Here is a 22,769-nt window from a genome sequence, read left to right as displayed (position 1 = left end):
CACCAGCAGGATCGTGTATAAATATAAGCGTCGTCAAGCGCTCTAGCACTCCATCATGAGGCCAAGTCAAGGAATATACTGTACACCGCCAAAAACTACCTACAATATAAATATGGATATTGTATTAGTTTTAATACACCAGGTGCCGTTTGGACGACTTCTGCGAACCTTATTGAGGTCGCGTTCAATCGTAATCTATGTAGGGATCTCCTCTTAGTAATGGTGCCTGTGTTTTTCCATAAACATTGCATCAACGAGCGTGCATGTGCTCACGGAGCTTCTAATCCCCGGCAGACTCGCAGTTTTAATAGCGTTCAGCAATAGAAGCCGACAGGTAGTAACCATGCTGCGTCGGCCCAGAATACAGCCGGATGGAGAGACATCAGTTTAAGGTAAGAAGTGCCTTTGGGCACCTGCAGTCATGGAGCTGGTAGTAAATACGCTGGCCTCTTTGAGTTTACTGGATAGGTACTAACTCTCGCTTTACACGGCACAGACGTGTAGGCATGATTTATTCTGTTACATGACCGCCAATCCTCCGGACATACAATTTATGATTATGTTCAGGTGTCCCAATCACAGCTGGAACCTCTAAGGCTGACCATTCCGTCCATCCTGAAAGCAGACATTTGACATTTCGGTGAGCATATTACCACTATACCATTGAAGACTGATCTAGATATGCCAGAACTCTGTATAGAGTCTGAGCCTGAGAAATGAAAACATCCATATCCCCCTATTTTTTCTGTTTCCCCGCAGAAATTCAATGTTCTGCAGCGATGGAAAGAATAGAGAATAAACGACCAACGCAGCAGCACCCGTGCATACTGGTGGTATTCTCTTTCTAGTTCTATTTTATCCCCTTAGGTCTTGAAAAAAGTGCGTACACTTGCATAGTTCCACTGAAACCCCTCAACCAAACAGATTTTGGGATGATGAACAATTATCAACTGGCCACCCTTTCCAAAAATTACTCTTTTTAAACGTCTCATCTTTTGAGTCAAAGGAAGCAGGAGCATTAAAGCGCCGATTTCTTTCCTTTTTTTTCTTCTTCTGCTTAGACTCCTAATACAGATACGTTTTCCCCTTTCCCTACAGATTTTTAACATGTGATTCCTACTCAGCCCTTTATAAATTGGACATGCCAGTCAGTCAAGCAATAGCCAGAAGAGGGTGGCTCCTTTTTCCCCCTCACCCTAGATAGGCGGGTCACCACCTCCATCTAGGGATAACGCAACACCACAGGGAGAGCTAGCACTGGTTTGAGGGTCATACTAGGTTATTTACTAGCGTTATCGCCAACTGTTTAAACCAGGAAATATGACCTCTGCTTCTTATGAGTGATAAATGCTTGGGTATACGTACAGAGTCTAGAAACCCTACTTGCCCCCTCCCCCCCCATGTGTGTTTTTTGGGAAGTGTTCAAACCTTGCAAATATATCTGACCACCTGAACAGTGAAATGCGTTCCTCTGTCATGGTCTATAACTGCATGAATACCAAATCTGGGAAAACATTCTTAAGCTTCAAATTTTTAAAAACATAAATTCAAGCAAACGCTCTGTTCTCCCACACACAACGTTCCAATCTCCTCCCCCTCCAACCACCTGTAGATTGCATGCTGTACCTCTGATTACTCCTTGTCATACTTGCTAATGCTCCTCCATACCCCTTCCCTAGGATCCCATCTCAGTAGTTCTAGATCCATATCATTCACAAATTATCTCCTCATGGGGGATCTATCGTCTGAGGGGTAGAGCAAGCCACTCGAGTATCGCCCACTCTATACTGTTCACTGTCGTCCTTCCACGTGAAACTCTGATCAGGATAGAAGGGATGTAAATTCGACCTCGACCCATTTGACTATATTTCTGAACCAATCTGTTATCCTAGGGTCCTTTGAGATTCACCATGTCATAGCTATTCTCTGCTTCGCTAGCACTAACTTAATTGATTTCCTTCTGAGAAACTGTCCCAACAGGCACACTAGAGGAGAGTGTCCTACCCAAGTTGCCCCATCGTACGTAATTCAGCCAGCACTCCCTTACAGAAGTCCCCAAACCCAGAGCATTGCTAAATCATGTGTATCGTCAGCCCCACAACAAGGGTGCTTCTTAGCAGGTTCATCTTATGAATGCGTCTCACCATCAGGTATGTCCTTTGTAAGATAATGTATTGTAAGAGCCTTAATCGGGCGTTCAGTGACTCTATCTTTATATACTCACAGATCGTTTGCCATCGCTCCTTCTCAAAAAAGATACCGAGGTCCCTCTCCCATTTCTCCTTTATTTTTACCTCCTTCCCCTTTCTGTCTCTGTTCTCCATTAATATCATATACGTTGTCGATATTGAGCAGCCACCATCTCTGAGGGCATACAAGCTTCCAAGTAGTGGACAGGGCTGCTCATCACTCCTGCATAAAACAAAAAATGGCCCCTGTTTATTCCCAGTGACATGCATAAGTCTTGGAAGGATCTCAATCTCACACCCTCCAAACATGTCTCCCCACGTGGCCAGCCCCAAAACTCCCCACTCATTGAAATGAATTGTTCCCACATTACCCAAACAATCACTGTTCATACACAGTGGAATGTGTGAAGGGTAAGGTTTCAAGCTTACCTATCAGTTTGACACGTCTGTCACCATATAACTATACCAAGTCTTTTCCGCCGGCGTCGCACCAGTATGTCCCTCAATATAATGTCCCAGTGAGCAATAGTGCTAATACAGCAGCCTGGGGAGCACCAACATTTTTATGACCACTACCCTTCCCATGAGTGAGCGATGTAGTCCGTCACAGAACACTGCTGCTTTCTTTTTCCCCTCGACGGCCCTAAGGACGTAATCCCAATGTTTATCCATGAAATCTCTCCATATTCTGATATCCGGGTATGTATAAGTGTCTCACTCCCACACCAGCGGGAGAGTGGCAGCTCAGAATCCAAGGATACCATTGACCCCAATTGGGAAATGCAGGACTCGCCCATATTTATCTTCATCCCTGATATGGTGCTAAAATTGTCAAATACTTCCATCAGCATTACCTCTTGGTTTTGTACATATAGGAGCATATCATCGGCATACATGGAGACAACATGTGTCTCGACCGTCCACTGTTATGCTTCCACCATGTCTCATTGACGCATGCAAGCCAGCGGTTCTAAAGCCAGTGCAAATAGGAAGGGTAAGAATGGGCATTCCTGTCTCATTCTCTTCCCCACGTTCCAACTATCGGTGACCATCCACCCCGTCTTCACTCCAGCCGTGACAGAGTTCTAAAGTAGCATAATCTGACGTAATATAGAGGGTACTAAGTGGAACCTCTGTAAAACAGCCCATATTCACTTGCAGCACACAGTCGAACGCCTTTTCGGTATCCAACAACACTACTGCATATGGCAGAGGCTTGTCTCACGTGTTTGTAAGAACATGGTGTGAGCGTCTCCAATTATTCGAAGTGTTCCTACTAGCCATAAAAATCACCTATCTGGGTAAACCAACCTCGTCACCACTCTTTGTAACCTTGTCGCTATCAAGGCACTCAGGATCTTCACATCCATATTCAGCATTGAGTGGGGACAGTATGAGCCCACGTCTCCTGCTTCTTTACCTTTTTTATGGACATGGACCAATGCCTCCCACATTGACTGTGGTAGAACAGCAGTGTCATACGCGTATTGAAAAACCTCTAGTAACTTTCCCCCAATCATCTCTCAGAAAGCCTTAAAAAATTCTGAAGGTAGACCATCTGGACCCGGGGTCTTACCCTGGGGATGGCTCCTGATGACCTCTGTCACCTCTAGCAGCACAACAGGCTCATCCAGCTCCGCTACCTGGGCCGGGCTAAGATGGGGCATATCGATCAGGTGAAGTGTCTCCTCCACCTCTTCCCCCACTGCCCTGAGAAACCTTGGCATACAAGGCCCTATAATACTCAGCAAATGCCACCTCAATCTCCTGTTGTGTACACCTTCATCCCTTCGTGATCCCATATCGAGATGATCAGCGCCTGCTAACGCTCATTCCCGAGAAACCATGTTGGAAGCCTACCCGAGTTATCACCATCCCTGTGTAGGTTACTCAGATATATTCCATAGTCGTGGTTCCTGAAAGTTATTCCATCTTCCATGCATTTCGGCACTGAGTGCCTTCTCTTTCCCTGCAGGGCCTCCCTCCCCACATTTTGTCACACCTATTGGCCTTTCTGGTGTTTTGAAATGTTCTCTTCAAAGCAGATTTCACTCTGCATGTAATAGATGGGCACATCCCTTGTATCACAACTTTAAATGCCTCCCATTCCACCCCCTACACTGCCAGGCTTTCCCGCATTGATCTCAAAGTATTTATCTATTTCTAAATCTAGCATATCCCTGTAAACTCCATCCGTAGTTCTTCTACCCTGAATCTCCATAGCGGCACTGCCGTCCGTACGCTGCGTATTTGTAATGACAGTAACATGGGCGCATGGTTCGACAGCGTTCTCACCATAAAGGAAATGTCCCCACACATGTGTAAATGTTCCCTCTTAGTGAAAAAGTGATTGGTTCTTCTATGTAAATACGAAGGGTTCAAATAAAAGGAGCAGTTTTGTTCATCTGGATGTTTTGCTCTCAATATTTCAACCAGCCCCTCGGCCTTCAGACTGTCTTTTATGGCCCTTGCCGCTTTGGATCTAGCCATAGTTTTAACTGATCTATCTAGTTCCGGTTCTAGCATACAATTGGAGTCGCTACCCCATAGCCAAATGTCCCCTCCATATTCACCACCTTTACCCAGTAGCATTTGAAGGAAGTCTCCAATATCTATGGGCGTATACTAGTTACTGCATCAGACATCCCTACCCTCCAGGAGTCCCTGCACAATTATCTAATGCCGCTCAGCATCCTTATGTATCGCCTTACTGGGAACAGGACAGTGCTCCCTACACAGTTAACACAGCCTTCAACTCCATCTTATATGCCCCCTTCATCCTCTTCCAAAACCACCAAACCAAACATACCATGAACTTTTAACCCTTCACAAAACCAACATAGCTCTCAGTGGTGTAAAGCTGCCCAATAGACCCTGGGCTCCCCATTGCATACCAGGTACAGTAGATAGAGTCAAATTACCCCAGACACCATCCAACCGACAGGCATGCATTAGATGTGAGGCGTGGCATATCCCAAAACCCTAGGACTCTCATTGAGCTAAAAGGAGACACAGATGTAAATAGGTACTGCATCCCCAATGGGCTCTGCTCAACGGATAGTTTCTCGGCTGGTGTTCGATCCCCTTAAAAGTAGGAGGTGGTGCGAGAGGACTCCCCAAGCTGCATTCGCCCCTACCCCCACATCTTCTCATCTCTGTGGTCAGGTGAAGGCATCTAGCCTCATGCCTATTTCCTCACAATCACAGCCGTCCGGTCCAGTATTTAGTCCATCTCCCATCTTCGTGCTCTTTCCTCTTTATCAACCGATCTCTGTTCTCCTACCCCAAGTGAACGGTCTGTTCCACCACAAAGCCTTCCAACAGTCTACCAGGGTCCACGTGCTACAAGAAAAACAATTCTCCACATACTCTGTAGCGTCCGCTCCTTCTTCACCTTCCGGTAGTCCCACAACTTCGTCGGCCCTCAGCATCTTCCACCTTTTGTTCCAGTATTCTGGTGTGTTCCTGCAATTCCTTCATTTGACTCTGTAGTGTCTGTCATGTCTGATACTTCCACAAGAGCTTTCCCCTGGTCATTCATCTTATCTGCAAGGTTTTGCATGTCCTTTCTCAGTAACAATACGTCCATCTTCACTTCCCCCATTTTGTTTTCCAGGGACATATCCAGGGCCGCAATTACTTCTAAAACTGACCCATCCTGGCCCTATTGCCAAGCCATGTCGTCTAGTTTCGGATCCAATGTACTAGATAGCGCTGGCATAGATATCTTTTTTTGCAGGTGTGTGAACCTGTCAGTCTTGGCTTTTTTCTTTTGGGAGCCCGCTTTATCCCCAGACATGGGCGCTTTCTTCACTTTAATTGTGGCCTCTCCATCATATGCGTTTGTCAGGGAAGACACCAGACCACTCTCTCTCACAGGTGATATTATCTCAGGCTGAATGGGTGATCGCCCAGTAGAGCCACAGATCCCAGGCAAAATGCGCTCCTCCCCCCTATCTTCTCCATGTTGCACACTGTATTGGGCAAGAGGATCATCAAGCCCCTATCCCCTGAGGCTTGCCGTTACCTGAGCCTTCAGAGTCCTGGGCTGCACCAATCCAAGTATCTGCCACTGTGCAAGACTCCCGAAATCCTTGACCACAAAATGGTCGTTTGCTCCTCCTCCCCCTCTCGTGGCACTGAACTGCGCACACTTGTCAGGGGTGCCGCACAGTGTACCGTGGCCTTCTTGTGCATTGCATTAGAGTCTGTATAGAGGGTGGGGGGCCCAGCTTCGATCGTGTCATTCGCCCAAGAACTGAGATATGGGCACTGCACTGTTCTTCCTCTTGATGCCCCCCCGGGTTTCGTGCAACCTCTGTAACTTTCTGAACCAGTCAGGTACTTCGCCAGCTGCGGATCTTAACCTCTGGATCTGTGAGTCTGCAGGAAGTCGATTTCCCTCACGTCCGTATCACTCTGCCTTCAAGGCACGTCCCCAGTTAGTTGTATAAAGTAAATTTGTTAATTCATAAATGTTGTAACTTCTGGATCTGGGTGTGCAGAAAGTACACATTTTGTACAGCTTGTCCCATATTATGAGCCTGATACACTGAACATGCGCTGTAGTAGGGAAACAGTACAAACCAAACTCTATTAAAAACGGAGATCATTGTGCCTTTACCAGAATTGGCCATTGAGTGGGCCAGTATGGCAAATTAAGGTAGAAGAGATGTAGGCCTAACCAGGCGGCCATCTAGAAAATGCCACAGCATATTGGGATGAAATTTATAATTGTTCCGGAATCCGTGTTCTCTGTCTCGTGTGCTAATTCTTGAAGCACCACCAGGCTAGAAAGAGTTGCAATTGTAGATCCACTGCAGTACAGATAAAGACATCTTTGGGTTTCTAGGGCTGCAGTTGCAGCTGAATTATCATCCAATGCATTTGATATGACATATCGTGAACCTTGCACTTAACAATAGCGCGCACAGAAGTAAAGCTTCCAACAAATTGGCCACATAAAGGAGATTACATATAGGAGTACCAGCTGGCGTCAGGTAGCCATGCTTTTTCCACACTGGGCCAAAAACATGAGTAATGCAGTAGACCTATAACGGTGGTCAGTGCAAATCGTGGCAAATTCACGCTTCGCCAGACTACTTGCACCAGTGAGCGCATTCAGTTCAGCAACCTGGGCAGAATGAACATTTGGCAGTTGAAACACTTTTAAAATGTCCAACTGTGTACAACCGGCATAACATTAAAGGAATGGTTCGCCTAAAATTTTTATTTCAAAAATAGATAGGCAATATTAAAAAAAATATACTCGCACTTTTTTTAAAAAATATTCCTATGTAAAATTTTGAGCTATTCAAGCTCAAAATTTGCAAAAGCAAGCACATGTGCGCATCCATTTTGTGATGCCCCAGGAGAGCACCGGAGACCCAAAGTGAAAGCCAAGGCAGGAGCCCTAGAGCCCCAAATGGGAAAGCAGATTTAGGCAGAAACACTACATGGTTGTTTTCTGCAATGCTAAATGCTGCAGTGTTTCTGCCTAAATCTGCTTTCCCATTTGGGGCTCTAGGGCTCCCCCTAGAGCCCCAAATGGGAAAGCAGATTTAGGCAGAAACACAACGCGGTTGTGTTTGAAAACGCTGCGGTTTTTCTTTCCAAGTTCCTCCAAGCCTGAGAAACTTGGAAAGAAAAACCGCTGCGTTTTCAAACACAATAACGTTGTATTTATGTTTGCGGTAACTTCAAAAGCTACCGCAAACATAAATACGTTTTTAAAGCTGCGGTTTTATTTCTAAGTTTTCTGGGCTCCTCCAGCCCGTAAAACTTAGAAAAAAAACCGCAGCTAGTGTTTATTTTTATTTAAAAAATAGCACTTACCGAGATGCAGCTGCAGCTTTTCTGCCTGTAGTCTCCGGTCCCCGTCCTCCGCGTACAGCACCAATGAAGGAAAAGCCACCCAGTGGTAGCTTTTGTTTACTACAGCTGGCTGGCTTTTCCTTCATTAGTGCCGCAAAAGCAAAATCCAGCACAGGCGGGCATCCATTTCACAAAATGGATGCGCCCATGTGCCTGCTTTTGCAAATTTTGAGCTTGTAGCTCAAAATTTTACATAGGATTTTTTTTAAAAAAAAGTGCGAGTATATTTTTTTTAATATTGCCTATCTATTTTTGAAATAAAAATTTTAGGCGAACCATTCCTTTAAGTCATTATTTCACAAGAATTCCTCAAGCAAATCCAATCAGCAAACGGAATCAAAAGATTTTCTGTTATCAAGCACAATCATGGGGTTCCCCATTAGAAGGTGTCTCTGGAGGAGATATTTCGGGTTTCAAATAGAGCATTGTGTAAAAGTTACATTGGCAGCATATTTAGTTAAATAAGAATAAGAAATGTAATGCGTCTTTCCTTTGAAAGGTAATGCTTAAGCGGCTACAGTCACTGGGTAGCTCAAGACTAAAGTGTCTGCTTTTCACTGCAGTTAAGGTGGTAAGCCAGGAGCCACATGATCCTAGTTCTACTCTAAGCAATTGGGCAGTATCTGTCGCCATGTATTTGAGATAAAAATCAGAGAACTAAACCCGATTGTACAACGAAATAAAGGGTGAAGTGTTTCAGATATTTTGGTAGACCTAAGGTCGGAGCCTTTGACAGTTCTTGGTGCATTTTAATAAATGCCTCGTTCACCTCAGAAGAACATGGGAGGGGTTCAGGAGTCAATCAAAAACAATGTTCTGTAATAGTTTTAGAATTGGAGCTTTGCCATCCATTGAAAGCAGTAACTATTACAAGAAATCATCTAATATGTTTTCAGATATGGCATTTTGGTACTTGTAAAATCCTGTTAATTTAGGCTCTAGACAACTGCACTTTTGCCAACAGAGTTATATTATTATTATTATGGTAATTGGTGAGCACAGACGTAGCAACGCAGCACTTTACAGAGGGATGGATAAATAATGCAGCACTTTTCAGTGGTAACAACATAACAGATATTATAGAGGTGGGAAGTATTCTAAGGGGGATGTGATGGCATATGTGTTGAGGAGTTGAGGAGGTGACTCCTTGAAGAGGTATGTCTTGAGTTGTTTTCTGAAAAGTGGGGGCGAATATGATACCGACTGGAGGGGCAGAGATTCCATAGTCTAGGGCCATAGGCAGAGAAGGTTTGTTTTCTTCCTTTCCTTTTTGCTGCAGCATATTTCAAGTCTGCACGTGTCCTGGCTTCTGGTGGTGCGCTGTCCACCAGAGATGCAAAGTTTCTCTGCAAGGTGGCTGGGTGACTTGAGGGCGACTGCTTCATAGATGATGCAGCAAGACTGTAAGGTGATTTGTGCGTGCAGTGGGAACCAGTGAAGGTCTGACGAGGACCGGGGTAATGTGGTCATATCTGCATAGACCCTTGATGATGCGAGCAGCCGCGTGTAGGACTTAATGGTTATAATGACCAAGGTAATGGACTCCGTGTGGCACAATTGAATTTTTTCCTGGACAAGAACTGTTAGTAAATAGAGAGAAACTCGATTGCAGGCCTCCAATGAAAGGGATGCCAGAAAAGGTTGTTCACAAACTGAATCAAGCAGCCACCCTCTTTGCACACTGATGAATCAACATGTTGTGTTGAAGTCTGAGAAAAGAGAATCATACCTTTCACATACCCCTGTTGGAACCTAGTGAATCGATACTGCAAGAATTTATAAGTAAAAACATATATTGACTGGCAGGATATACAGCTATAGAAAGAAGAAACTAAATTCTATCACTGAAAAATGTGTTGCAGTTGCAGGGATGCAAGATAAAATTGTTGCGGGATTGGGTATTGCGAGAAATGTTGGAAGAGCCACTGCATTGACAGCATGGAGGTCTTGCACAAATCAGTAAGTTGCTTTCCCAGGTAAAATAGGAGCGTTCCAAGGACTACAGGCACAAAGATTCAATTGATAACAGGCTGAATTCCCTCTTTCACTTCTTTTGAAATGGGATATTGTGGAATAAACACAAGAGATTTGACTGGCTTCAGAGTAATAAGTATAGGTTTGGCTTTCAATATTCGTCCAGTTTAGTTTACATACATTGACCATAATTGTGGACAAACTTGGTCCAACAGTCCCTGTTGCAACACGAGAATGTCATCCTGCAGCTCCTCTCCCATAATTGGCAGCCAAAAATTCCTATTCCTTATGTACAGGACAATTCAAATAAATGCCATGAGAACAATACATGGAGCACCTATTTTGCACAATATGACCAATCCTGTTACATTCACTAGCAAAAAAGGGTTCAATAAAAAAAGCTATATTGTTCAGAAATAGGACATAAGGTGATATTCACCACTTTATCTTAACAGAGAACATGTGGGCATTCATGCGATCTCAAGAGTAAATCGTGACACTCTAGTTTTAACTAAAGAACACACATTCTTCCCACTGACAGCACAGGTTAAATAAGGAGCAGAAGAATCCCCCGCCCCCCCACCCTGAACCCCCCTCCCCCGATGTCCTGTTGAGTATTAAACAAAGCAGGTAGTGGAAGTGGTGGAAATGCCTGTGAAAAAGGAGGATGCTGCTCCAACCATGCCATCTGCTGTGTGGGCCGATTTGGGGATTCAGACTTAGATTCTTTGCAATAATTACATTAATCATTGTATGGTTTCCCCATCTGTCTATCTTGAGCTCTGCTTTATCCTACTTTGAATTCGACAGATTCCTCTTCCTCTACCCCTCCCTCTTTTCTGGAAATAGGGTCCTGGCAGGTGTGCCGCAATTCCGTGCCACCCCCAACTCCATTTTACTCCTCTAACAACATTAATTTATTTAAAGTAACTTTATGTGAGTTGATTTAAACTTTTGGAATTTTTCAAAATAATTTCATAGGAGAGTAGAATACAAATATGTCAGTAAATACATTGTTAGTTGACAAGTTTCTCTTTCCTATTTCCCGTACAGACAAATCTTTTTGTAATTAATTCCTTTCCTCTGCTTTATTGGGCCTGTTGTTAAATATGAAGGTCTAGTCTTTCTTGAAATCAGCATGGTCTTTACACGTACATTTAAATTCACTTACAATATATTTCTCATCAACATTGTTTGACCATTGTTCTGTATTTATTTGCATTTCTCCCCATGGTGACTGAGCTGACTTGTCTGTGGGGTGGAAATGCATATGTTGAGATGAATCTTGTTTTTTTTCCATTCACTCATAGTTTCTCTTTCCAGTGTTTAGGCATCATGATGCAGTTTAGATGCTATGTTGGACTGTGCTTGCACTAACCATCAGTTTCTGGGCCCAATGTGCTCTACGTCTTATGTGGGGTGGCTCTAGATCCCCTGTGCTATGAGACATTCACTTGCCACCTTAACTGCTGTGGTTGCCACTGCCTATCCACCAGCAAAAAGATTTCTCAACGTGGAACTTTTTACTTTCTGAGTTATGAGGGTACTCGCATGCAGTTGATGGGAGTGCCGAACTGTACACTGGGTGCACAGTGAGAAATACCCTTCCGCCACTGCGTTCCAGTCAAATACGTCTCCTTAATGAGATCCCAATCATTTGGCATGTAAGATCTGACCTTTTTCCTTCTAGTATGGCCAAAAAAAGAAAAGGTACTGTGTTTGTCAGTTGTGATGAGTACTGGGAGTTAAATGGATGATTGCCATCTTGGATGGCTGTTGGCTGCACTTCAGACATTGGCTTGTTTTTATTTGTGTTTAAGCTGACTGCTAGAAATGATTTTGAATGAATTATGATAATGATTTTGAAATGCTCTGTAATCTGGCACTTTTCCTTTTTAGTGAGACAAATGTTCTTTCAGCATGGGGTCAATACTGTCTGCAAATGAGAGTACCTTCACTTCCAGAGGTAGAACCGAGGAGGGGTATGATTACAACGATGATGATGATTTGCTAGATGGACGAGCTCAAGAAGATATTGCACAGTTCCCTTATGTAGAGTTTACAGGGCGAGACAGTGTCACCTGCCCAACCTGCCAGGGTACCGGTTGCATTCCAACAGGTGAGCTGTACATTGATATCTCAATAGGAGCAGTTTGTATTTGTATTTGTATTTTTATAGTGTGCACAGAACAGACTGAACCGTATAATGGCGCAGCTGGAACATTATTCAAACCGAACATAGCTAAACCCAAATATAAGACAGCAGAGAGTAACGGGGCCTATCTGAACAGGAAAGTTTTCAGTGCTCTCCGGAATTGATAAAGAAAGGTAAGAGTTCTCAACTTCAATGGTAAAGAGTTCCATAGTTTTGGACCAAATACTGAGAATCTTCTGTCTCCCCGGGTCTTGTGCACTGAATGGGGTGCAGATAGAAGATGAAGGTCAATAGAGCGCAGCTGTCGGTGGATCAACTCTCTCAAATATTGAGGACCAGTGCCATTAACACATTTAAAAAGGCAGGCTGCCTTGAATCTTATGCGATCCTCTATCGACAACCAATGCAAATCACGGGGGAATGATGATACATGAGCAGTTCTGCCCAACTTGAAAATCATCTTGACCGCCGCGTTTGGTGCTTTTTGGAGTCTCTGGATCTGTTTGCCTGTAATTCCCAGTAGCTGACTTTTGCAATAGTCCAAATTAGGGGTGTAACAGTATAACGGTATACCGTTACAGATACTGTGTACAGCTTAATTGAACTATAATAAGCGTCACGTTGTTTATACCGGTATACTGTTTTAGGGCCTGTAGCTATTAAGTGAACTTTTCAATCTGATTTGGAAAGGCTGCAGCAAACAAGTGCTGCGCATTGAATCTTGCACTGTGGGATGTGGCGTTTGGCAGACAAGAGCATAGGGAAAGTGAGGCCACATTACTAAATGCAGCTTTGATGCTGTGGCCGCTCTTTCTCTGTGATCAGTAGAGTCGGGTTAAAGATCAGCCGATTTATAGTTTTCCCACCAATTTGAAAGATGGAGAACTACACAATCCAGAATTCAAAGGGGGGAATGAACTGCATGCCCTTCTGATGCATGTCCACAATAAACGTTAGCTCTGTAGACTGTATGAACACTGGGCCTATCGGTGCTTTGTGCTAGTATTTAAACGGCCCCCCCACCCCACTGTCCGCCGTGTAGATTTACACATTGCCACTAGAGTTGTTGCTTCGCTTGATCCTTCACCTGCCTTCTGCATATGGCACTGGACTCATGCAGGCAGGACATATTATACATTCAATTTGAAGTATCCAGAGCAATGGGGGTGAGATTTCTCAGGTTTATCCTCGATATGTGACATCACCCATGAAAGCATTCATCCATCTCAACTCACATGACAAGTGTCCGAATGCGCTCAGACATGGGGAAAATGGTAATGATGGGGCTGTGGTGATGTGGTGGTCTAGGCCATATCTGTGCCAATATGTATTTAACTTTGTCATTTTCAGAAGGTTTTTGTGCCACTATCTTTAAGTAGGTAAATTAACATGTATTGCAAGAATCAAGAAAGAAATCAACAGCGCCCACTGAACGCTATCCTGTTAGGATTACATGGTCAGTGTGACTCCAACATTAGACCTTTATAATACACCAGGCAGATGGTAAACAAGCTATAGTGATTTGATCAATATGCAACCTTTCGGTGAGTGTGTGTTGGATATGACATTTTGACAAAAGAAACACAATGACATGGGCTTACAGACCTCACATGTGTGACTTTTCTCCCTTTAATGGGATAAAGCGTTATCAAAACAAACTTTTATGACTGATTGCAGCAAGGGGTCATGATGCCCAGGCCGTGTGATTCCAAAATAATGCAGGTTGAGGCCGATTTTTTTCGAAGGGGTGACCTGTGAATAAGCAGCAAGCTCATTGCTCAAAATGTGCATTTTAACACTTCCACTAGTCAGTCTTTCATTCAAGGCGGTCAACAAGTGAGCGCCATGAAAGACCAAGTCTGCAGCCGCCTTATATTCCTGGAGGATCAGCTAAAAATGTGCAGAGACAAGTTTCAAAATGCTGACAATTTATGACCTTGAAGAAAATATTTGTTAAGATTAGTTGATATACCGTCATTTGGCAAGAAGGTTATCATACCGCCATAAAACCAATACCGTGACGCCCCTAGTCCAAATGAGTCTTCATCGGGAATATAAGGGAGTGCTTGGCATAGGATCCTCAGGACGAAATTTACTGCGTGAACTTTAGCTCCCACTTGACCCTCGCTGGCCAGGTCTTCTTGCCATACACATCCCAAGTTCTTTACTCTCGAGACAAATTTTAAACTTTTTCCCAAAAGCGTGGGAATAGACCGTTCCTTGGCGGCTGTCAGCAGATAACTAGGACCAAACAAAATAAGTTTAGTCTTGGCTGCATTAAGTTGGTGTTGGTTTTTGGACATCCATCTGCTTAATCCATCCCGGCGCTGTCCCAATTTGCTGAAATCTTTGGCAGAATTAACCACCCTAATGAAGATTTGGGTATCATCCGCGTAGGAATGAAAATGTAACCCATGGCATCTAAAAATCTCCAGAAGGGACCGAATATATAAATTGAACAACAACGGTGAAAGGGATGACCCCCTGTGGGACTCCACATTTCAGTCTAATTAGATCTGAAATAAACTCCCCCAGTTTAGTCAGGAATGACCTAAACCAGCCGATGGCGTGGTCTGAAACTTTTCCTACCTCTTGGTGGTGTTCTATGCAGTTTTTATTTATGATGTACTAAAAAAACTATAGAAAAATGTGCATTTTCTTTTCTTTATAAATGTTGTTGTGTTGTTGCAAATTGCTTTATTAAATAGTTATTTTACAAGTTGCCATTGTGATATGAATACCTAAGATTATCATGATGAATTTGTAATGAGGAAAAGTAAGTATGATGAATTCTCAAATTGCGTAGTAAATATGAAGAACAATGCAATAACAATTTACGTTTTCAAATTGGAGGCATTTGGAAACAGTTATAATTATTATTATTCATTTCAGCAGGGCACTTGGCACAAACATTGGTAGTATTCATAGAAATGTAATAAACATATCACCTTAAGAGTTTTAGGCTTTAACCATTGGAGTGGGCTCCCCTACAATTCTCTCTGCCAAGACAATGCATCAGACAATTACCGCTTTAACCTTTGTCCATGAGCAGTTTCTGGTTGTGCTCTTCCTGGGTTCCTCTGAACACGATGACATGATTCACTAGAACTAGACTAGAACCTCAAGTGAATTAATGTTGTCAACAGTATGCTCTGACAAGCTCTAGAACGTGGCTGTCGCTGAAAGGAATGCTTGGCAGATTCTATAATCTCTGGTGCACAGGTTTGGTAATGAGACTATATAACTACCTGTCAAATCAAGTGTTATGGGATGGGAGCAGTAAAACAATGCAATTATAGGTTAATGTCTCAGGGGCCACTAACAAAAGGAACACAAGGGACACCATTTTGACCATAAAATCCTTCCTTGAAGTTTTATTTTTGACTAGTGTGAACTTAATCTCTTCTAGCACTGAAATTATTGCAGTTAAGGCAAGATACGTTACCGTGAATACGATTGCGATCACTTTTTGACAGTCGGTCTACTAAATAAACGCATATCCGTGACAAGAAATGCTACCGGGGCAGAAACACACTTAGCACCTGAGATACCCAGAGGGAGTTGGAAGCAAAAATCATAGGCAATAGTATAGTTACGCAGACAGAATCTCATAGACAGGAATTCAAGAGTCAAAGGGCCGGAGCCAGGGTCAAGTGACACTGGTTGCCTGTTGTCGAGGTTCACACAGTCGGACAGTTCACGATTCAACGTAGCCAAGAGTATTTTGATATTGTCAATGTTTGGAAGCAAAAGTTATAAGAAGGAGAGAAGACAAGGGCAAGCCTTGGAGATGAAGAAAAGGGATTCACCCTAATTCCTCAAGCAGGACACAGTACCTTATTCAATGGAGAAGCTGGTGCCCTGGCAGTTGTTCCTGTGGTTTCCCGCAGACCCACGGTTCCTGGAGCTTTGATGTGAAGGAGGACGTCTGGAGGGGTCTGCACCACGCATGGATGAAGCTGGCAACAACAACGATGAATAAAAGGTGCGCTCCTTAAAAACAGGAGAGGCTCTTCAGATGGCTATCCGGACCACTACAGCAGTGTGCAGTGATTTTGACCAAGAAGAGGATCCTCTGGCTGTGGAAGATGAGCTGGTTATCCCCACCAAGCTCAAGGGAAGAAGACTCTGGGCTGGATCTTCTCTGGTCGTCGAAGGATAGATAGCTCAGGACTGCAGCAGGGCTTCACCTGGATGGGGTAGTTGCAGCATCTGACTTCTTCTCCGCTTCTCTTCGGTTCCTTGTAGTTCCAGTGGCGACTCTCTGACTTCTAGCCCAAGAGACCTGCCTTTTATGTGAAAATCCCCCATTCACAAAGCCTGCTGTCAATCACGTAGCAGGGGGGTTGTCCGGCCCGGACAACCACCTCAGCCAATCATGGCAAAGTGTGACTTAAGTTTCCTAGGATACCCTGTGCAGGGGGTGACTACACCCCTCCCTCACATTCAGCCCACCTAGACACCTGGAGGAGGGCTTCTGAGCAGAAGCCTGCCAAAAGACGGTGAACAAAGGACAAAGGAGGCAAACCTGGTTTGCTGCGCAAAGTAAGACACAAGAAGGACTTTAACAAAAATAAATGGCGAATAAACCTGACCGGAGCCAAAAGAAAAAGTATTTGGTCAAGCGGGTTTAAGTTCGAGGCTAATATAATAGCCTAAAACAATACCAAGTTTATCTAATATAATCGCGGTAGAAAAGTTAGGGTAGATACCACTGTCACCAGCCAAGTCTAAATGTTAAAAGAACGAAACAATGCTCTAGGAGGTACAGATACAAAGGGATACAAAGTAACCCTTTCCAGTACTCCATGGAAGATGGGGTGTACTGGATCTGTGGTAAATTGACTAAGTAAAGTTAATGGCAACTTTACCCTTTTCTGGGGGACTGTAGTCAGCCCCAGAAATGGAGTCGGGGGGGGGGAGTCTAAAAGACAACCCTGTGTCACTGCACTGAAGGTGCTGTGTAACACACAAAAGAAGGGGGCTACTGAAGTGGTGTACTCCAGAGTCCACAATCATAAAAACAGGTAAGACACATGGCAAAACATGGGTAAGAGTGGGGGAAACGCTCACACTCTTACCAAATGAATAAACTCCAGAAGTCCAGCAAAGCTGCTAGGGGACTCACTAGGTGAGGGGAAATTAGCCACAAATGAGAATTCTCCCTAACACTGTGTAATTCTCAAGATCAGGTGAGGGGCGATGTTAATGTCACTGGGCGGTGGATGGGTCGCTCAATTCTAACCATACATACGTTGCTTATTTGGATCCTCCGTTTGAACCTGCCCATCCTCTGTGCCCGAGAGAGCCATTCCTGCCTCAATAGTAACCATCATTCTTGCGCTGTTCAAGATACTCTTCGCAACATTGAAGTATCATCTGGCACGTGCTAAAAAACACCAACAGGAGCACTACGATTGGAACCAATATGTTCACCAGTGCCCCAAGCCAGGATGGCACACAGGAAAACAGTGTGTCTAAACAATCTTCGGCCTGCACACCTGCTTCACTCTCCATGCCAGTCTTTAACTTGTGCAAGGCCAGTATGATCTGCATCAATGATCCATTCTCTGCATCATTTGGGGGTATGTGCGTACAACGGGAAAGTCCCATCTTTTTGCACACGCCACCTTCCATAGCTGTCAGCAAATCCAAGACATATCGGTTTTGAAGCGTCATTAACTGGATCGCTCTCAGCTCACTCTTGATAGCATTGAGGCCTTGTTTGGGATCATTCGCCAACTGAATCACTTCCCACTGAACAATCTGCAACCACTTGGCATTTGGGACAGCCTGGATTCTTGGAGACAAGAGTGATGCAAAGAAAACGTCAGTATACAGCTGATATTTGTCTGGAATTACTTTGAGCAACTTGGACAATTCTTCCAACAGATAATTCGATCTCTTCCTTCGTAACTTCACTGACCGGTTCCTCTTCTTCATCTGGGGGGAGGGAGGGGGTTGGATAGAAGATGGAATGTATTGCGATACCCCATGCTTAGAAGCTATTGTTAAGTGTGCTTACGGCATCACTAAGATGGCTGAGTGTAAGGTTGTAAGTGCTCACATGCCACGCCAGGAAGGTGGAAGATGCAGGTATGCTTGTTGGCCACACACCCAGTACATATCCATTAATGCCGCTGCACCTTTTGCAAGATCTGGAATATACATTGTCTTATTACACTTGTTATTAATGCCTAATGGAACAGTCCCATGCCCTCACACAGAACTGGTATTTATCTACGTGTTTCACTGTTACTGCTGTTTCGCGTGCTTCAATCCATGTTACTTTAGGTATATATGCATACCCATATCGCAAAACAGTTCTTATTGATGTTCCGTATAACTTCTTCTCCAAAACCTGCCAACCCCCACCGCTGCACAGCTCACCACTGCTTTCTCCCATCTGTTTGACATGAACAACACTCCTTCCAGTTTTAACATGGGCTGTGGCTTGCATTGAGGGGCACTGTCGTCCTTGGCACATTTCTCTCCATCTCTGTCCATTATCACCACTTGTACCATGTGCCCTTGGAAAAAACTGAACCCGACACAGCGCTAAGTGCACCAAACACTGGGCCTCTAAGGGCAATATTTCTTGGGGTACTAACATTTTGGGTGCCCCAGACGTGTGGGGGATGAGGGAGCAGACATAACTCCCATTGTACCTCTGTTTCCCTACTGAGTTCATGGAACTATACCACATATTAAATTCTGGGTGGTGCAGATTAGAATTGCATCAAACACTACACCTTTTGTATTGGTCATATTCCTTTTCCTCCTCTAAACCCCTCCCCACTCGCATTCTTAGATTCCATATGAGAGTATCTTGCATTTTTATCCACTTAAAATTAACCACTGTAGTTAAGTATTCATCACTTGGTGTTGTGGCTTCAAACAATGTATCAAAGAATTGAGCCGTTGCACATCCCCTTAAAGTACTACACCCTCACACCCACCTTTATATGGATTACCCAAGTAACTGCACTACACATTTATAAAAATAAACCAAACAAAAAAGTGCACATGAGCGGAAGCAATATTGTAGTACAACTTCGTTCTGAACACATTTAACATTGTTGAAAATACAATCCGAAAAAATGCAATTCTTGCTGTAATTGCCTAAACCAATGTTACAAAATGGCACTTCCAAATTAAAAACACTCAGATAAAATATTTATAGTTGGTGGCAATGTTGGGGGTGCTTTCCTAACCAGACAAATGCACCCAACACTGTGTAGTTCTTTTACTTTGACAGCAAGGGGAGTAGCATACCCCACTGAGTAAGGTCCGTTATAACTGGGTTCACTCCACCTTCAGATAACTCTTTTCACATAACCTTTGTCATTTGGAAACAATTGCAATGGTGGCGAGCTTGCAGATTCTGGTGCAGCGCTGTTATCAGTTTCTTCCGACCGTCGTGGAGCAATCTGTTGAGAAAGGTTTTTAATGCACTTTAACTGATTTAAGTACGAATGGAACTCATCGCCCACAATTGATGCAGTCCTGTGAGCATCTGAAGCACGATGCACCGGGGATAGTGGCATGTGCATATGTCTCCCGTCAATATTTCATGAGGGGTGAGGTGGTGGTCCTTATGGGTCTGAGACCTCAAACTGAACAAGGGTAATGGAAGATAATGCACCCAGTTCCTTTTCGGTGTAGCACAGAGCTTCTATAGTTAAGTCTTAAGCAATCCATTCATCCTTTCTGCAACCCCTTTGGCCTCAGGGTGGTAAATGGAAAACAGTTTGTTCTTTCTGCAATCTCCTTGAACAGCTCATTAAAGTGGGTGCCGTTGTCACTTCTAAGAGTATCACACACTACCCATTGGGGAAACACTTCTCTCACCAAGATTTGGCAGCCGATTTAGCCCTGGGATGTGCACATGGACAAGCCTCATTCCAACAGGAGAAAGGACAAACTACCACTTTTAAATAGCGATAAGAATTACACCTCTGTCCCATGTCAGCAAAATCTATATGTAAATCATGGAACGGGCTAATTGGACGTGGCAGGTTGCCCCTCAAAGTCTTTAATGTTTGCCCCATACTGTATGTCTGGCACACTACACAGTTAGATGTAAATACAGATAGCAATTCCTGAATGTTCAGTGCATACCAATCCTCTTGAATGTCTGCTGCAATATGTTTGGCTATGTGGGCCAGGTAGTGAAGTTGGTCAAATTCCACCAATGCCAAAGCTTGAGGCATCACTATCTTCCCTGTGCTTGTCTGTCTCCATAATAAGTCAGTTGGAAACTACACACAGCCTCTCCTTTGCCACACCAACTTCTCACTCTGTGGTGCATGACCTTCTATCTCCAATAATCTTGACTACAGGAAGGGCCGTATATGATACTTGTAACTGCATATTCACTAAAACAGGATGTTCAGGAATGTTCTGGAGCAGCAAATATGCATATTGTTTGGCGTCTGTATCTGCTGCTTGGTTCCCGAGAGAAACAAAATCTACACCAGTCCTATTGGCGGCGCGCTTAACCACTGCGCGGAGTGAAGGCTCGGAAAGAGCTGCAATTCGTTAATCTAACAATGCATGTGCTGCACTGGATACCCATCTGCCCTACAGGATCCTCTCCTGATCCATCTTGACAATCCTGAATGAACAGTAGTGATGTATGCTGAATCAGAATAAATCATTACTCGGCACTTGTGCGCTGCCTCAAGTGCTTCAATAAGAGCAATGAATTCGGCTGCTCGTGCAAAGTAATGATCTGGAAGTCAGGAAAACTTCATATTCTCCGTCCACTAATACCACTGCTGCCCCATTATGTCACTGACCAGTCTCTTGATCAATAGTTGATGACCCATCAATGATAAACACTTCTCCGTTGTCCAAGGCATAATCACATAACTTGGGAATGCCATCCTCGGAGCTCTCATAAATAGTACAGGCATGCACCTCATCATCGTCAGTATTGGGCTCAGTCAAGGTGGCTGGATTCACTGTTTTAAAACGAATAATATGAATACATGGGCTTGAGAGAATCACTTCATATGCAGAAACCTTTTGCGTAGTCAAGTTAGATTTGGACCTCTCTAATATTGCAAAAACAGTGGGCTCCATGTACAATGTTAATGAACACACCAGGACAATAGTTGCAGATTTCTCAAGGTGAATGCAGCAGCAGCCAACGCCTGTTCGCATGGAAACTGTCCTTGCATAACAGAATCTAACATGCCACTGTAATAGGCCAATGTTTTATGACCCATTGTAGTGTGCTGTGTCAATACAGCAGTCATCAGCCCATCTGCATGCAAAGAAAGGTAAAACTCTTTAGTGTATCAGGTGTTGCCTATACAGGGGCAGTAGAAATAATGTATTCCTGAAATTTAGCAACCATCTCATCAGTCCAAATAATAGTCCAAATAATAGTATTTTCTGTTTGTTGTGCCTCCTTCAGGGCCTGGGCAATGGTTTGGCATGACGTGTAAACAAAAATACACGCCCTGCAATAATTACACTTCTGCATGTCCTTAACCTTCACTGGTTCTGGGGTGGCGTGTACTGCTGCCGCACGCTCTGGGGTTACTGTTTTACCATTTACCAAAACCAACTGTCCCAAATACATCTCTTGCTGAAGTATTGTAATTTTAGCTCTTTCTACTTTATACCCATTGTCGGCCAGCAATCGCAACAGTGCAATAGTCATCGCTGCACTGTTGCTCTGTAGTGCTACATACCAGCAGAACATCCACATATTGAATTGTAATTGTAAGTGGTTATTTATAACGCGCTTAATACCCAGAGGTTTCTAAGCACAGAACCCGGGATAGAACCTGTGTTGCTCTGCGTTGTCTTGTTTCCAAGTTGAGTGTGTTGCCCCTGAGTTATCCTCCCGAATACTATTGTAGTACTAGGAACAATAATATTTCCCAAATCCTCCTGTAACACTCTATTAAAGATGCTCAGGGACTTGCAGTACCCTTGAGGAAGACTGGTATGTTGAAATCGGCTCCCTGCCAACGTAAACGCTATAAGCTACTGTGAATCAGGGTGCAAGGGTACTGAGAAGAAGGCATTCTTCAAATTCACCACAGTAAAATGGGTGGCATCAACAGGCATACTGCATAATATGGTAGCAGGATTTGGAACCACTGGAAATTATGCCTGTACAATGTCATTGAAGGGGCGTTAATCCTGAATCATTCTCCAACAAGCTCCCTTTGCTTTCTTTACCGGATAAATAGCTGTATTGCAGGGCGAGGTAGCTGGTACTATTATGCCCTGGTGCAGAGGGGGGATTATGGTGTCATAAATTCCCTGGTCTGCTGCCTTTGATAAAGTATATTGTTTCACTTGAGGCAGCACAGAGCCGGGTTTCAAGGTAATACATATTGGCCCAATGCTCCGTAAAAGCCCCACATCATGCAGATTACTCATCAACAACTTTTCAGGTACTCAAGACAAATCTGTAGAAACGAAAGAGGGAACATTTCCTTCCAATAACTTAGGACAAGTGACATGTCTGTACTGTATCATAATCTCACAGGGGGACGCACACTTCCAATTTTATTTCGTGTTCATTTTCTCTACTCTCTAAAAAGTCCTTATTT

The 22,769-nt window shown here is 43.8% G+C and overlaps 1 protein-coding gene across 3 annotated transcripts in view; it reads left to right on the top strand.

The window, feature by feature from the left end:
* The window catches only part of TMEM106C (transmembrane protein 106C), a 783,213-nt gene that overhangs the window by 279,183 nt on the left and 481,261 nt on the right, over nucleotides 1–22,769 (top strand). For 2 of the 3 annotated variants that reach the window (XM_069653181.1, XM_069653180.1), the window contains exon 2: nucleotides 11,937–12,156. In XM_069653181.1, coding sequence (XP_069509282.1) covers nucleotides 11,958–12,156 — 199 coding nt within the window. In that variant the 5' untranslated portion in view covers nucleotides 11,937–11,957. Of the gene's footprint in view, nucleotides 1–309; nucleotides 393–11,936; nucleotides 12,157–22,769 lie in introns of those variants that run through there. The other variant, XM_069653182.1, reaches the window with a different exon arrangement.

The sequence above is a fragment of the Ambystoma mexicanum genome, chromosome 3q, assembly GCF_040938575.1.
Source record: "Ambystoma mexicanum isolate Mex_15411 chromosome 3q, UKY_AmexF1_1, whole genome shotgun sequence".
In the NCBI taxonomy this organism is placed as follows: domain Eukaryota; kingdom Metazoa; phylum Chordata; class Amphibia; order Caudata; family Ambystomatidae; genus Ambystoma; species Ambystoma mexicanum.
The sequence above is the reverse complement of the archived record's forward strand: the minus strand, read 5'-3'. Positions and strand labels throughout refer to the sequence as shown.